Source organism: Magnolia sinica, chromosome 9 (genome assembly GCF_029962835.1).
Source record: "Magnolia sinica isolate HGM2019 chromosome 9, MsV1, whole genome shotgun sequence".
In the NCBI taxonomy this organism is placed as follows: Eukaryota; Viridiplantae; Streptophyta; class Magnoliopsida; order Magnoliales; family Magnoliaceae; genus Magnolia; species Magnolia sinica.
The window spans coordinates 85792714-85806564 of NC_080581.1; the positions used below are offsets into that span (position 1 = coordinate 85792714).

Sequence of the window (13851 nt, forward strand, 5' to 3'; positions counted from 1 at the left end):
AGGCAATTCTGGGCCCAAGTGGGCTATCTTGTATGAGTTGCACCCTTGCCAAATAAGGCACACTTAGTATATCGTGTAAATTTATTCTTTTACCTTATGGAACATGTGGTGGAGCGGGCTCAAATTCTTGAGTCAAACTAAGTGGAGGTTTCGAGGGCCCAAATTCTTGAGTCAAACTAAGTGGAGGTTTCGAGGGCCCGGGACCAGGGGAGAGATAGGAAGGGCAAGAGGAAGATCCCTCCCTCATCCTCCTCTTCTTCCAAGCCCAGCAACCACCCACCACCATCACCCTCCTCCTCCTCCTCTCTCTCCCCTCCACTCCCTCCCTCTCTCCCTCATCTCTCAATCCAACTCGGTGCCAACGCGACCTGACTCGGTGACCTGACTCGGTACGGATCAGTCCAGGCCAGGCTGAACTCGAATCGAGTCAGGCATGCTGGGCTCAGTATCGAGTTGGATCGAGTTCGGGTCAGGCCTATTTCAAAACCGGTTCAAGTCGAGTCAACCCTAACTCGGTCGGACTCAACTCGATGCCCAGTTCTACGTGTAGATCTGACCAAAATACCCTCACATATTTTTCTCTTATACTAAGAGTAGAAACGCCCCATTTTTTACTTTTGCTCTTTGCCCAAGTGAATAAAGTGTATAAAATGGTTAGTGCTATGAGTAGGATGGGTTAGCCCACGACTTCAGGCTAGAGCATCAGGCCCAAGACCCGGGCCGGTCTCATACCACAAATTCAGGCCTATTTTTCAATCGTGCCAGATTTGGATGTCCAGACCCTTCATGTACTCTATGTTACTACTCCAACTGGAACAGGCTCAGGGACATTTCGGTAAGCTGCTTTGGTTTGTCATAGGCCTGGGCCAGGCTCCGGTTTATGTTGAACAATGGAGGCCGGGCTCGGACAGCTTGGTCCACCCCCAACCTGGTCGATTGACACCCCTAAAAATAGTGTAATAAGATCTCATATATGGGTGGACAACTGTAATTATGCCATATTTACAGGTGTTTCACTATACTTTTCCTCCTATTGACTTGTATTTGTGTACTGTATTACTCACACAGCAGGCTTTGAACCCTACAAACTGATCTTGACATGAAACAAACACCCACAAAGAATCTATGCTACATACTAATGCCCTAGTCAGTTATCAAGCACTCAATCTCCATACATGTGGCACATGTGTGCGATCCAGACCATCAGTACTATGGGAAATGGCCCGTACATTGAAAGTCTCACATACAGATGATCCTAGTCATACATCTGAGGATTTTTTCCCATTTAACTCCAACTGGACACATTTCTCAACTGCCCATTTTCCCTTAGTGAGATATTCCAGATGTTTGCTAATCCACATGGGGGCCAGTTAGATGAAAGGTCCGGATCTCATACATGCACCTCATGCCTGGATATTGAATGCTGATCACCAACTTATATAGTATTGATAACATTGGGTTCAATTGACTAATTCCCAAGTAGCATGATTGGAGCTCCCATGTGACCATACCAATCAGGTCTTAGACAATGTCACCGCCATTGAATGGTCGTTCCGGTCGATTTGCCCCGTTGGTTCCAGCCATCTCTTCGTCTGGACCGTTTGGACTGTTGATCGATCGAATGGTATTTCCTTCAGACCTAGAGCCTGCCTCCACGTCATGTTTACTTCCACGGCCCACTGATCCACCCATCTTGGGTCTGTATTTAGAGCTCCCTCCATCAAAGCTTAAGGCCCCACTTTCTATTGCCTCCAGATACAACACCTTCACCAGATTCCTGAACCGGCGCCTAAACGTCGGCATCCGGGACATGGAACTGACAATCCCCTGTAACCTACAAAGGAAAATCTTGCACATGAACATATGCATCCTTAAATGATGATAGCATGCACTCTAGGGAATACTAACATCCGAAACTATAATATGTTTCTTGGAAGTATCAGGTTTTGAAAGTTCAAGGTTCTTGAAATGCCATGTTCTTAATATTGCCGCATTCTTGAAGATTGGATCAAAATGAAAAGATGCATTTGAGAATATATGGGCAGTTCTGGTTTGTGGAAATCAACCAACAAACAAGTTTGCAGTAGATCTCTCAACCGCATCTTCCCATGAGTATGAGATCCATGCATGGCTCACCTTGTTTGTTCTGTTTCCATCAAGTGATTTGGGTCTGGTAATCAGGAAGTGCTGCACAGACACTCCCAATGCAGACTGTTGGTCGTTTATAACCCTCCATTTTCTCATATTTGTGGCCTATTTGGTGCCATGACCAGTGTCAGAGGTTGCATTCAGTTACCAGTCACCATTTTATAACTGTCCATCTTTCTAATACTTGTGGCCCACTTGGTCACCAGACCAGCCTCATTCTTTGGTCAATGCACAAACAGTGGACCCCATCTGATGAAATGGAGATGCATTGTGTTACCCGACTCTCTAGTCAGCGGCGAGTTGAAGAATGATCACTGTATCTTATTTAGGAGCTGAACTTCTTTGCATTACCATCCTCTTGAATTTCATTTCATACTGTTCAACATACCTTCGAATTATGGCCTGCAATTGAGCTTGCCTGATGCTGTCGTCAGATGGAAATCCACTGCCATTCCAGTCCTGTGATTTCTCATTGTTGCTAGTCGTAATCAACTTGCACAAGTATTCCTGTTCACTCTCATCCAATTCGAGCCGTTTGATCTGCTCCTTCATGATAAGTAATGGACCAAGAAACCACTCAAACACTTTATCCTTGGGCCAGTTAGATTTCGTCAACTCCACATCATCAGCTGAAATTTTCAATTAGATCCATTGTTAGACAAAAGCAAGAGCTTCTATGCACGTGTTGGCATAGCAGGCATAGCACATGTTCAGGACATTCAAGCAAGGTATTAAAAAATGGTTATATGAAGGTTGCAACGGCTGATACGTAATGGTAACAGTTGGACTCGTTACACGATATAGGGCTGCAATGACCGATCTGGAAAAACTGGCCTATAACAGGCATGTAATGGCCATTATGGGCTAATAACTGACATTATGAAGAATATGGACACAATAGAAAGTTCACCAACAGCCCACATTCAACATACTGTGTGGCAATTATCATAATCGAATACCTTTTGTTCAAGCTGAGCATCAGGTGTGAGCCCTGCCATCCAGATGGCTTGAAAACCAGGGTAGCCAACTCCTTAGGTGAGCCATGCATGTCTGAAGAATATGAACACATTAGAAAGTTCACTGACAGTCCATGTTCAACATATATGTGTGGCCCATGTGATGAATGGACCTGTCTTTTCTTTTTCTTTTTTTGGTGAGGTCATCTATGTAATGGTGCCCACCTGATGCATGGCTCAGTTGAACTACACAACTCGGGTCTTTCTTCTTTTCTTTTTTCTTTTTTTTTTTTTTTTTGTTCTTTTTTCTTTTTTTTGGAGGAGGTGGAATGTCCCTTCCTTGGCTGAAGTAACAGCTCGTATGCACATGTGGGTGTGCCTCTCCTGATGAGCAGGCAGCCAGAATTTTCAGCCAGTCATTGACATAGTGGTGTCTTCCATTGCATGGCTCAGATAATGAACTGAAATAAACAGTCCAAGTTGGAAGAAAGACATACCGATGAGCAATTCAGGCGATTCAGACCTTGCTGATCTAAGAAGACACTGAAGAATGCAAAAGGCCGGAAGCTTGACGATCAGTTGCTTGCATTTTCCCTTGATAATGCAATCCTCTATGTCAGCCACATCTATGAGACCATCACGGAGTAGCTTCCGACCGTTCATCTCACAAGATCGAAAGAGCCAATCCCATATCTGAATGGAAATAGATTAACACTCAGCAAGCTTACATTCTTTAGGTGAAGAGAAATGCTAATACCATGCATTCTTAACGAAAAGCATGTATGGTGATCAGTACTGCATAGATGGGCCATTGCCAAAATTGCAGCAACCGTGCAACTCTGACCATCTGATTGTTGTGTAGCCTGCTGAATTTAGGACTTCTTTTTTAGTTAACGTTTTAACTTTTTAGGACACTGACAAATGGCTATTATCGACATTGCCTTGGAGGTTTGGGCCATGGACCATCCACTTAGTAGCTGACTAACTCAATGATCTGGATCACTGTAAACAAGTGTCATGTGTACATGATTCATACGCTTCATGGAAAATCATGCAGCACATGCCATTGCAGCATTTCTATAAGAAGAAAATTAGCAACACAGATTCCATGTATGTGTTTCTTACTTGTATGGGTTTTAACTGTTGGATAGCTTTCCTCAGCGTTTGGGATCGTTCCGTGACAATTTTTGTGTTGATGGGACTTAATCTCCCGTTCTTCTCTTCGGTCTTGTCGGCATCAATGGACTGATTTCTTTCAAGGAGCCCTGAAGGAGGATTTGTTCTTTTACGGTATACAGGCCTGGCTGTCATAAGCATCATGAGTCAGCATCCAAAAACTTGGATGAAATAAGAGGGCTAGTATACTTTTTCATGCACAAGTATAGAAAAAGTGAATTGGGTGCACATGTAAGACTGGAACTTGTGGGCACACAGAGTGACATTGAGGCTGATCATCAGGCGGAATCCGCACCGTGGATGCACTGGCCCAAAAGTCAGCAAGCACCAACGATCAGCTGGTCCATCAGCCAATATTTGAATTTTTACGCCAGGGTGTCCACCTAGACTAATTGCCTGGATCTCGTGCACGTGCCCCATTGGCAAGCGTGCCCACAGACACCAATGACAGTCCCATCAATAAAACAGCTGATCTCCCTCGAGTAGGTAGCAATAGAAACTATTAATCTTCAGGTGTTGGGAAACTCTGCAAGAGGAAGATTTTTGCCCATGACAGAAATGAAACTCATGAGCATTGAAGCAACATTAAACAAGATAAAACCTCAGATAATACCTTGGAAAACAGGACCCTTCCCTCAAATAAAGCAAATCATTTGTGTATTCATCAAAGATTGAAATTATTGATATGATGTAGGCAAGTCCCATCCGAAGAGAGTTTTCCTGGAAAAAATGAATTTCAGTGAAAACATGAACATTCCTGAATGACATAACATACCCAACTTCATATTTGATATAAAGTGATGAGAAATGTGACTGACCAATCCTCCTAAGGACTGCAACTTGGTTAGAGTCAACCGGACCTGACTAAGGGTAACCCAATTTCAGTTTAGGTTGGGTTGGGTTGTTGAAGTCCACAGGTTGGGTACGGGTTAAAAAACGCCAACCCAATTTGAATTCTGGTTGAGTTAGAGTTGAGAAATTTTGGGTGCGGTTGGGAATAATCACACATATTTTGGGTTGGGCATCTTGGGTTGAATACTTGAATTTGGGTCAGGTTGTGGGTTGGGTCCTCTTGAGGTCAGGTTGGGTTCCGGTTGACCCTCAACGTGACCCAACCTCCCCAAGTTGTGCCCTAATCCCACTCTCCCTCAAGACATCAGTCATTCAGTTGGGCTGGTGTACACAAGTATTTGGTTATCAAAGTCGATTGCCAAGCAGGCTATATGCATACGAACCTGATGGACGATGACTCCACCATAACAGGCCAGAAAGAAGCTGCATATGAAAGTACAGACCACCCCTCCAATCACTGCTAAAGGCCATAAAATGATAGCAAGACCTGCAAACGGTACACAAACTGTCTCCAAGAAAGGGCCTTCTCTTCCGATCAAGTCTTGAAATAGCCGTTGCCATCCTTTCAAAAGCATGCAAGGGCTTTTCCACAGTGCTATGGCGGTGATCATTGGCACATCTACAGCCACGGCGAGTAGGCTGACTAGGAAACAACTCGGTAGCATCGATAACCTTCCAAAGAAGCACACACATGGAATCAACAGATTTTCCTGAACAATACATTGGTGGTAGCAAGTCATTTGCTGAAGCTCAATACAGTGAATTGGCATTTTCAATGATTGATGGGAAATCAGATAACTGTGTATTCCTTTAAGCAATATTCAAAATCCTAGAAAGCCCAACTTGACTCGATATCCAACTGGGGGTTAGGTTAAATTGAAAACTTAGTTGGATCGAGTAACTATTCGAATAACATCCTCAAGTAAATCAATAATATAGTAAAACTGAGAGAATGCTAAGTAAGATTAAGTACTCCATACAAAAATAATCAGAAGAATACCTTACACTGCTATTGGTTAAAAGAGCCATGCTTTGCCCACAGGTGTGTGCAGTAGAGCTCATGTACATGCCACACGTGTGCCAGCATGGAGCATAGGTGAGAGATCCAATCCATCCATCAGGCCAATCTTCCACATGTTTTCCCAATATTACTAGATCTGGTCGACTAAATATGTGGGCCCCGATACTGGAAACAGGTGAATGGGTTAGAAAACTTCAGCCACATTTTCGGGAGTTGTACATTTGTTTTTGCAAACTGTTGTCTACCTGACCAAATCAACCTGATCCTTCGGCTATGGCATCAATGTAGTGGTGCCATTCTGACGGATGTATTGGTCTCGAACCTATTGTGCCATGCTGGCACATTGTGGTGTGTACATGAGCTTTATTGCACCTGCATGTGGGCTTAGCAAAGCTCCAGTTAAAAACGTATCTGGAAACATAATCCCACACTTTTCTGTTAAAATGGACAAACAAATTATGGATGGTGATTCGACTCGAAGTTTGAGTAAGTCTAGCAGACTCAGGACAACTACAAATTTTGTAAATATGTTTTAACCGCATTCCTTACTTGATGTCGAAGGGCGCCTCGTCTTCAGCCACTTTCTCACTCAGTTCATCCATATATGAGAAGTAGGAGTGGAAGCAAAAATCCATAAAATCATGCACTACTGTACAACTTCCCAGTATTGTACTCCAGCAACCGTCCTGAAATACGAACGAAATTATAGACCGTCAGGTAGAAATAATGAGATCGGATTATAAATAAACCATACAACTGTGAATGATGGGTAATCTTTGTAAACGGATTCGAAGAGAGCTCACAACAAAACAATGGAAAAGCTTGTCTATGACGTGTTCGCCAACCGCCTCGAAAGTTGCAATCAATGGAGCAAAAATTCCATATCCTATTCCAACTAGAAGGCTTCCGGCAATGCCGATAACCGGCCACAAAAGTAATGGCACGGGCAAGAATAGCAATACCAAGGTCTTCAATACTAGCCCAAGCCTCTTTGTTCTGCCATAAGGCATGGAAGGATCAAATAAGAATAACAGAAGAGCAGTTAATGCTACAATGCTTAACCAAAACAAACCCTACACGTGGGGCTCACTTTCTAGTGGTCCAAATTGTCCATAGGGTGGACCCCATTTCGGATGGGAGATGCACCCAAAATCTCCCTGTCAGAGATCCTGAACAACCTATTTGGCCCCAACTAAAATTGGATCCTTAGGTACCCATTTCAATTGGATGGCTAAGTTCAGTTGAGATGGGAAAAAATTGGGGCATGACCAAATACCTTGTGGGATCAATCAGACCAAGCACTTAGTTAGCTGAAAGATGGGCATGCCATGATCTTGCATCATACCATCATACAATCCCTCTCATCATGAACAGAAAAGATTACGGGCAAGTCAAGCAATGTTATGTGGAGTCCATGATCAAGTATTGAATATGATGGCATATCTCATACTGAATCATTGACATGCAGAGAAAACATTCAATCATTCCTTCAATGTAAAGCTGAGGCTGAGTTTCCTATTTATTTCGCATAGGGAAGTTCCCTGTTGGAAACTCAGTTTGTAGATGTGGGGCCCATGGTTAGTCCATCAAAGCCATTGATCTCATGGAACTCATCTTGGAGGCCCCCCCCCCCAACCAAAAAAAAAAAAACTCCCAAATCGGAATATCCTGGTAATCAAATCTTTGGTCTTCCTCCATTGAATGCGGCTTCTTCATGCATTCCTTTTTAATCATGTATTTGCGTGGCATTAATGGGAAGGTTATACTTGATTAATTCAGGGGATTGTTTGGAAAAGGTCCATGTGGGCTGTCAGATCAATGGATTGGATAGATGAACCATGGGCTTAATTCTAGAAACTAAGTTCTGCACTGGGAATTTCCCCATGAGAAACTAATTTGTTCCATAGTAAAACAGCATACTTTGCTACACAGTAATAAGTCCAGATGAAGTGGGCAGGCCACAGTCCCAATATTACAGAAGAGTTTCCGACGACAATGATAACTGTTGCAAATGGGCTGATAATCGCGGCTGAAAAAGACAAAAATATTAGAAACAGAGCATTTACTATATGTAGATACCTACCAACATACATCCACAAATGCTTTCGTCCATGCATGCTTGCAAAGATATGTCCATAGGTATAACTACATAGATGGGCTCACACATGAATGCGTGCATCAAGTGCTAACAATAAAATTCTGGAATTTCAGTAAATAATCAATCTAGATGTTCATATTAACACACCATTCATGTTCAAATACAATCTTCAATCTTCATTTGGTCAAGGAATAGCAGTTGCTCCCATTGAAATGACAATCTAACAACAATTTTCACTAATCTGGAGACTGTCGATTGCTTAGGAAAGACTAGTGGTTAATTGTTTACCACTAAATTGATGTAGGACAATTAACCACTTGCTAAAAAAGCTCGAACTGATAGAGCATGGCGAATCAATCCCTTTATCTCATACCTCAGGTCCCACATCCCATGGAATTAGGACCTCGGCCGAACCCCCCTTGTGGGCCCCACTTCACATAGGTTCCGCTTCACACGGGTGAGGCCCGCCTCACATGGGCCGCCTACCCTGAGTATGCCCCTGTATCCCACAGGCCATCCCACCTGAGCCCAATGTGAAAATGCCCTTGCATTATAAATGGTGCATAAAAAGGATTAAATAAGCTTTGGCCCGCCTTGGGTTGAATGTAGAGGTCCACAGGTCAGGGGTGATCTGACTTCTTAGGAATGATAAGTAATCAAGGTGGTCTTGTTGGCCTTGCCTAACTCGTGGAAGTGTTTCAGTAGGAGCCAACCCACACCCAATTTCTTTGATGGCAGAATGGGATGGACATGGATTTGGTCCCTAGCTAATAGGCTGCCTGGAATTATAAGATATGTGGCTGGCATAGGGTTTTTTCACTTCTGACGATTTGCATCGACAGTTCTATAATCCAGGCCATTGCTCTGTTGCATCTTACTATGAACAGGTGGCCATTGCTTTGTGTTTGCTGAGATCTTCTACCAATTTCTGGATCCAGCAGTAAGGAGGTTGGTCATACATGGTATTTTCTGGCAGGCCCACGAGGGTGCCCTCTACCTTGTAACTGAATACAAGTCAGAAAATGTAGCTTCACTAGGGGTGGCAGGCTTGATATTTTTGAACTACTTGGGGCTAGACGCAACCTTTTGGATCTACTCCAGATTGGCATTTTGGACAACTCATGCCCACGCATTGCTAGCTCTATGCTTCATGATAAGCTTTGTTACATTATAATTTGTTCTAACATTGTATCCATTCTGCCAAGTGTAGGTGGAAAACCATCTATCCATTCTTTCAAGGCCCAAGTGCTTCCTCAAGTGTAGACTATGCAAACTCACGGTCCCGTCAAGGACGAGTCAACCTATTGCCAAAGTGCAAACCCCACTAGGAATGCAACAGAGACACAAGCATGGTTTTAAGACCTAGACAAGTCTTCTATGACTCATTTGAGTCAATTCAGAATTGGTTGGACCCAATCCGGTTTGAGACCATGAGTCACCCATAACTCGACAAGTCCGAATACGACTTAAGACAAGGCAAGTTGTTCAAAGTCACCTCTTTTAACCATGAAAACAAGAATTGAATAGAATATTTTTTACTTCACTAAGAACTCAAGAGCTTACACTTTTTGAGGATCCTGAGGTTTTGAGGTTACAAGTGAGGGCCACTGTTCCTTACATAGATCTAAGAGCCTTCAACTACTTTACATGCATCGTTAGGATGATGCCATATGATGATCATCCAATGGCCAATGTTTCTAAACTATCTCCCTACAAAGACCCCCTAAAGAAATCTCGAGTATCCTAGAGATCTCTACATAACTCTACAACATGACTCTAGCCATCTCTAGAATCCTCTGCACAAATTCACAAGACTCTGGCCTTCTTTATAATCCTCAACACGACACTATGCATGTTGCTTTAGTGTGCTAGTGCCGAAAATGGCTTTCCCTTGAAAAGTGTCTTATGAATGACCGATTTGTGAAAACCACACTTACCTATTGCCTTAATGCCCTCACCAACCTCTTGACGATGATCCCGTGAGTTGGTTTCTTGAACTATCACAATGTGTTATTTTGTCTTTCTTGTCACCCTTAATTAGTTGTAAGGCTAAGATCAACAAATCATCTGAACCTTGGGCTGCCTTTTTTCCAACATTGGTATCATGCACAGATGCCCTTCCATGATGCATATTATCCCAAGGAAGGACATTGGAACTACCTTTTCCTTGCTCAAGAAATCCATGCCCAAGATGACCTTAAAATCATCTAGTGGAATAGCAGAGAGACTTCAATGCGTAGCTCCATGTCCTTACCCATGCCTTGAACAAGTTTGGATTTTGAATTGACCACCTTTCTCTTGCTTGAGTCCTGCACCAACATCAAACCCAACCATCTTGGTAGTCATGTTTGCCCTCGTATCTACGCTTCAAGTTGATGTGTATAGTACACTCACTCCCATCCAAGTGGCTTCGCTTTCTTCGCTCTTCCTTGCAAAACATTTAAGAATCTAATTCTCAGTTCCTCTTCTTCCTCCTCGACTTGGACCGAGTTCTAGGGTTTGTTATGTTGGTAGCACTTTGCCCAATGATGCCGTCACAAATGAAGCTACTCCAACTTTCCTCCTGGCTCTTGGAGCTTGCCTTCCATAGCATTGAGGAGTTGCATGGACTAAATCTTATTTCCTCAATCCTCTTCTTTAATTGGCTTCACTGCAACAAAATTGAGAACTTGTCTTTTCAGAAATCCCTTGCCCAATGAGGCCAATTGCAGAGAAAGAATTTAACCTCATGGCTTGGGTAAGTCTCATCTATCCTTGCTATATTTGACCCTTGCCTTAGTCACCTGTTGAAAATAATAGCTCTGATGAGTCACTCCTTGTGAACTCCATCAATCGCTATGCCACTGCCATGGCTATCACAAGGTCCGCCATGTCCCATCACTGTAGTTCTTGTCATGCCCAATGTGGCAAGGATACCATAACCAAGAATACTCTAGAAACTTTTTGGATAATTCTACACTATTATCCTTTCAAAGATCAACTAGAGAACTCTAGAACATTCCAGAGATTTCACAATTCTATTTGACTCTAGCTTTCTTTAGAATCCTGTCAACAACATTACACACCATGTGCATCACCTCTACTACATAAGTAGTATGAAAAAAGGTTAAAGCCCCTTGCTACTGACCGGTCCACAACAATGTGCTCCACCTCCCTTGTGCACATGCCCATATGAACAGTGATCCAAACCATCCATCTTGTAGACCTCATCATGTATGGCCACTAAGGGCCCGTTTGGAATCCACCAAATAAGTTACTTTTTCTACTTCCAGTAGTAGATAAGTAACTTATTTGAGATAAGTAAGTTTGATTTATGATCAATTATAAGTAATTTTTATTATTATTTAAAGTTACTTAATTCATTTAGTTTAATAAGTAAACATCAAGATGAGTTACTTTAGGCATAAGTAGCTTTTTGTAAGTTCCAAATGCCCCCTAAAAGAAAATTAGATTGATTGGACAACCCTAACCACTCAGGCGATGGACCATATCCCATTAAGTGGGATTGATGCTTTTAACATGTGGTTTTCATAACATGTTTATGAATAAGATTGTTCGGTCATTGAGCATATTCAATGCTCAAACCATGTGTGCCCCAATGTATGCATGATGCGGATCGCCGGACAGGTGACCATGTATAGGAAATGATGGAATATACAACCATTTTTGAAGGCCCATTAGATTTTTGGGCCTACCCAACAATTGGCCGGGCTTGTCCTCATCTCTACACTGTGAGGTGGATATAGACCCACATATTAAATGGGTAGGGCCAATATTTCTATGGAGGTCCATCACAGGACAGGTCCATGCCTATTTATGGATGGTAGAAACCATGATTGGGCTGACCTGGCATGTGTGGGCCCCGTGTTTAGAGCTGTACACAAGCTGAACCGAGTCGAGCTTGGCCCAACTCGGCCAACAAGCTATCCCAGCTCGAACTCGGCTTGGCTCAGTCCTCAAGCCTAAATGGCCAGCTCGGCTTGGATCGGTTAGCAACTCGAGCCAGATTGAGCCAAGCTTGAGCTTGATCTTTCGAGTCGAGTTTGAGTTTGAGTCTACGAGCTGAGTTGGAGTTTAAGTTTTAGGGTTTTTAATATATATAAAATATATATTATAATATATAACGTATAGTATATAATATATAATATAATTTATTTAAATATATAAATATATTACAAAAAGTGAATCCAATATGAGTCGAATTGATTCGAACTAAGTCACGTTCCGAGCCGAGTCGAGTCTAGCTTGGACTTGGCTTGGAGATTTTTTGGAGCTCAAAAAATCAGCTCAACTCGGCTCGAGCCCAGTTTCAAGCTGAGTCGAGTTGAGCTTTTCCGAGTCGAGTCAAGCGAGTTAATCGAGTTCAGTTAACTCAGTTTGTGCACAGCTCTACCTGTGTTGGTCAGTGTTTGACACATTTCTCACTCAAAAGTTCGCTACGCGTACACACTTCTTGGCCTAATGCCCAGCACATGGGTGGGACACATCAAAGCCATGCATTAGGTGGGGTCCTCCATGTAGATGAGCTGGCCCAAAATCAGTCTAACCAAATCATCATTTGGGCTACGTGTAACAGTTCAAAACAAAAAGCCAAATGCCCACATACAAGACTGAGTGGAGATAACCTCGTTTCAACACTTGAGGTCTTGGTATCGATCCCTAGCGGGGGTGGCGAACGTGGAGTGCGTGTACTGACATGAGTGTGTACTAACAAGCTAACCCAAAAAAAATTTTAAAAAAATGCCCACATACACGAGTGGCCTGCCCGAAATTTTGGCCGGTTCATCTACAAGTGGGGCCCACCCAATGCATGGTTAGATTTGCTGGGCCAGCATGTGGCCTTAAGCTACATGTTTCTGGAGAGGTGGGTTTGGGCCCATTCATTGATCATGCCTTTAATCAGGGCCATTTGCTTGATTGGGCAGGCACCATGCATCAACTGTAAGTAAAAAGGTGGGTCCCACAACTGGTCCTTTTAATTTAAAAGGCTTGAAATGGTGATCCTTCTCATACCTGACAGCTGGCATATGAAGTAGTGGATCTGGACCGTCCATTTGGTGATCCTTCTCATGAATGACCCAAATCAGAGGGATCGAAAGATCAGATCCATATCGACGGTTGGATTCAAATGGGCGGTCGAGATGAAAATGGACTCAACAGGAGAAACTAACAGATCGAACCTATGGTCGGATGGTCCGGATCCACCTGCCACTCATCAAACATTGGGCGACGAACGTCACTTTCTGATCAGGCGCGATTGACCAAATTCAGACGAGCTTTCTTACTTACCTTTGAGAAGGCCGAGAATCAAGAGCAGAAAGAAGAAGGGCAGAAAAGAAAAAAAGCTCCATAGCGTTGCCAGAAACCCAACAGGAACCTCCATCAGATGCTGAGGGCAGAAAGGGAAATCAAAGACCCAAATTTAAAATGTAAATAGCGCGAAATAAAAGGGGTAATATTGGAAACAGAGCAGAAGTGTTATGAAGAGAGGGCAAAAGAAATTAAATTGAAAACAGAAGAAATTAGAGAAGAAGATAGAAGAAAAGGCGGTTACGCGGCATGAGATGGTGGTTGTATCTGCCACGTGTCCATCAGACAGC

General features: G+C 43.0%; 1 protein-coding gene and 1 long non-coding RNA gene across 4 annotated transcripts; both read right to left on the bottom strand.

Moving 5' to 3' along the window:
- Positions 1-952: 952 nt before the first annotated feature.
- On the bottom strand, positions 953-13836 carry LOC131255933 (uncharacterized membrane protein At3g27390). 3 transcript variants are annotated; one of them, XM_058256896.1, is made up of 10 exons: positions 13541-13809; positions 8074-8182; positions 6957-7149; positions 6703-6839; positions 5516-5804; positions 4894-5000; positions 4230-4404; positions 3602-3797; positions 2537-2777; positions 953-1834 (listed from the first exon to the last, which is right to left on the bottom strand). In XM_058256896.1, exons 1-10 carry the CDS (start codon positions 13632-13634, stop codon positions 1522-1524), a joined length of 1854 nt encoding a protein of 617 aa, XP_058112879.1. In that variant the 5' UTR covers positions 13635-13809; the 3' UTR covers positions 953-1521. The 3 variants fall into 3 exon arrangements, with proteins under 3 accessions (XP_058112879.1, XP_058112880.1, XP_058112881.1); XM_058256897.1 differs by having other exon boundaries at positions 1629-1827; positions 13541-13835; XM_058256898.1 differs by lacking the exon at positions 953-1834 and adding an exon at positions 3108-3198 and having other exon boundaries at positions 2654-2777; positions 13541-13836.
- On the bottom strand, positions 7244-8067 carry LOC131255936 (uncharacterized). Its single transcript, XR_009176521.1, has 2 exons — positions 7805-8067; positions 7244-7767 (listed from the first exon to the last, which is right to left on the bottom strand). It is a non-coding gene; the product is annotated as an uncharacterized LOC131255936 (long non-coding RNA).
- Positions 13837-13851: the final 15 nt, after the last annotated feature.

Coding starts and splice junctions, on each gene's coding strand:
- LOC131255933 (XM_058256896.1), bottom strand. CDS start 13,634: ATGGAGGTTCCTGTTGGGTTTCTGGCAACGCTATGGAGCTTTTTTTCT. Junction 5,001..5,515: donor GTGGAGTCATCGTCCATCAG/GTTCGTATGCAT, acceptor CATTTTTTCCAG/GAAAACTCTCTTCGGATGGG. Junction 1,835..2,536: donor TTGCAGGCCATAATTCGAAG/GTATGTTGAACA, acceptor TTTCCTTTGTAG/GTTACAGGGGATTGTCAGTT.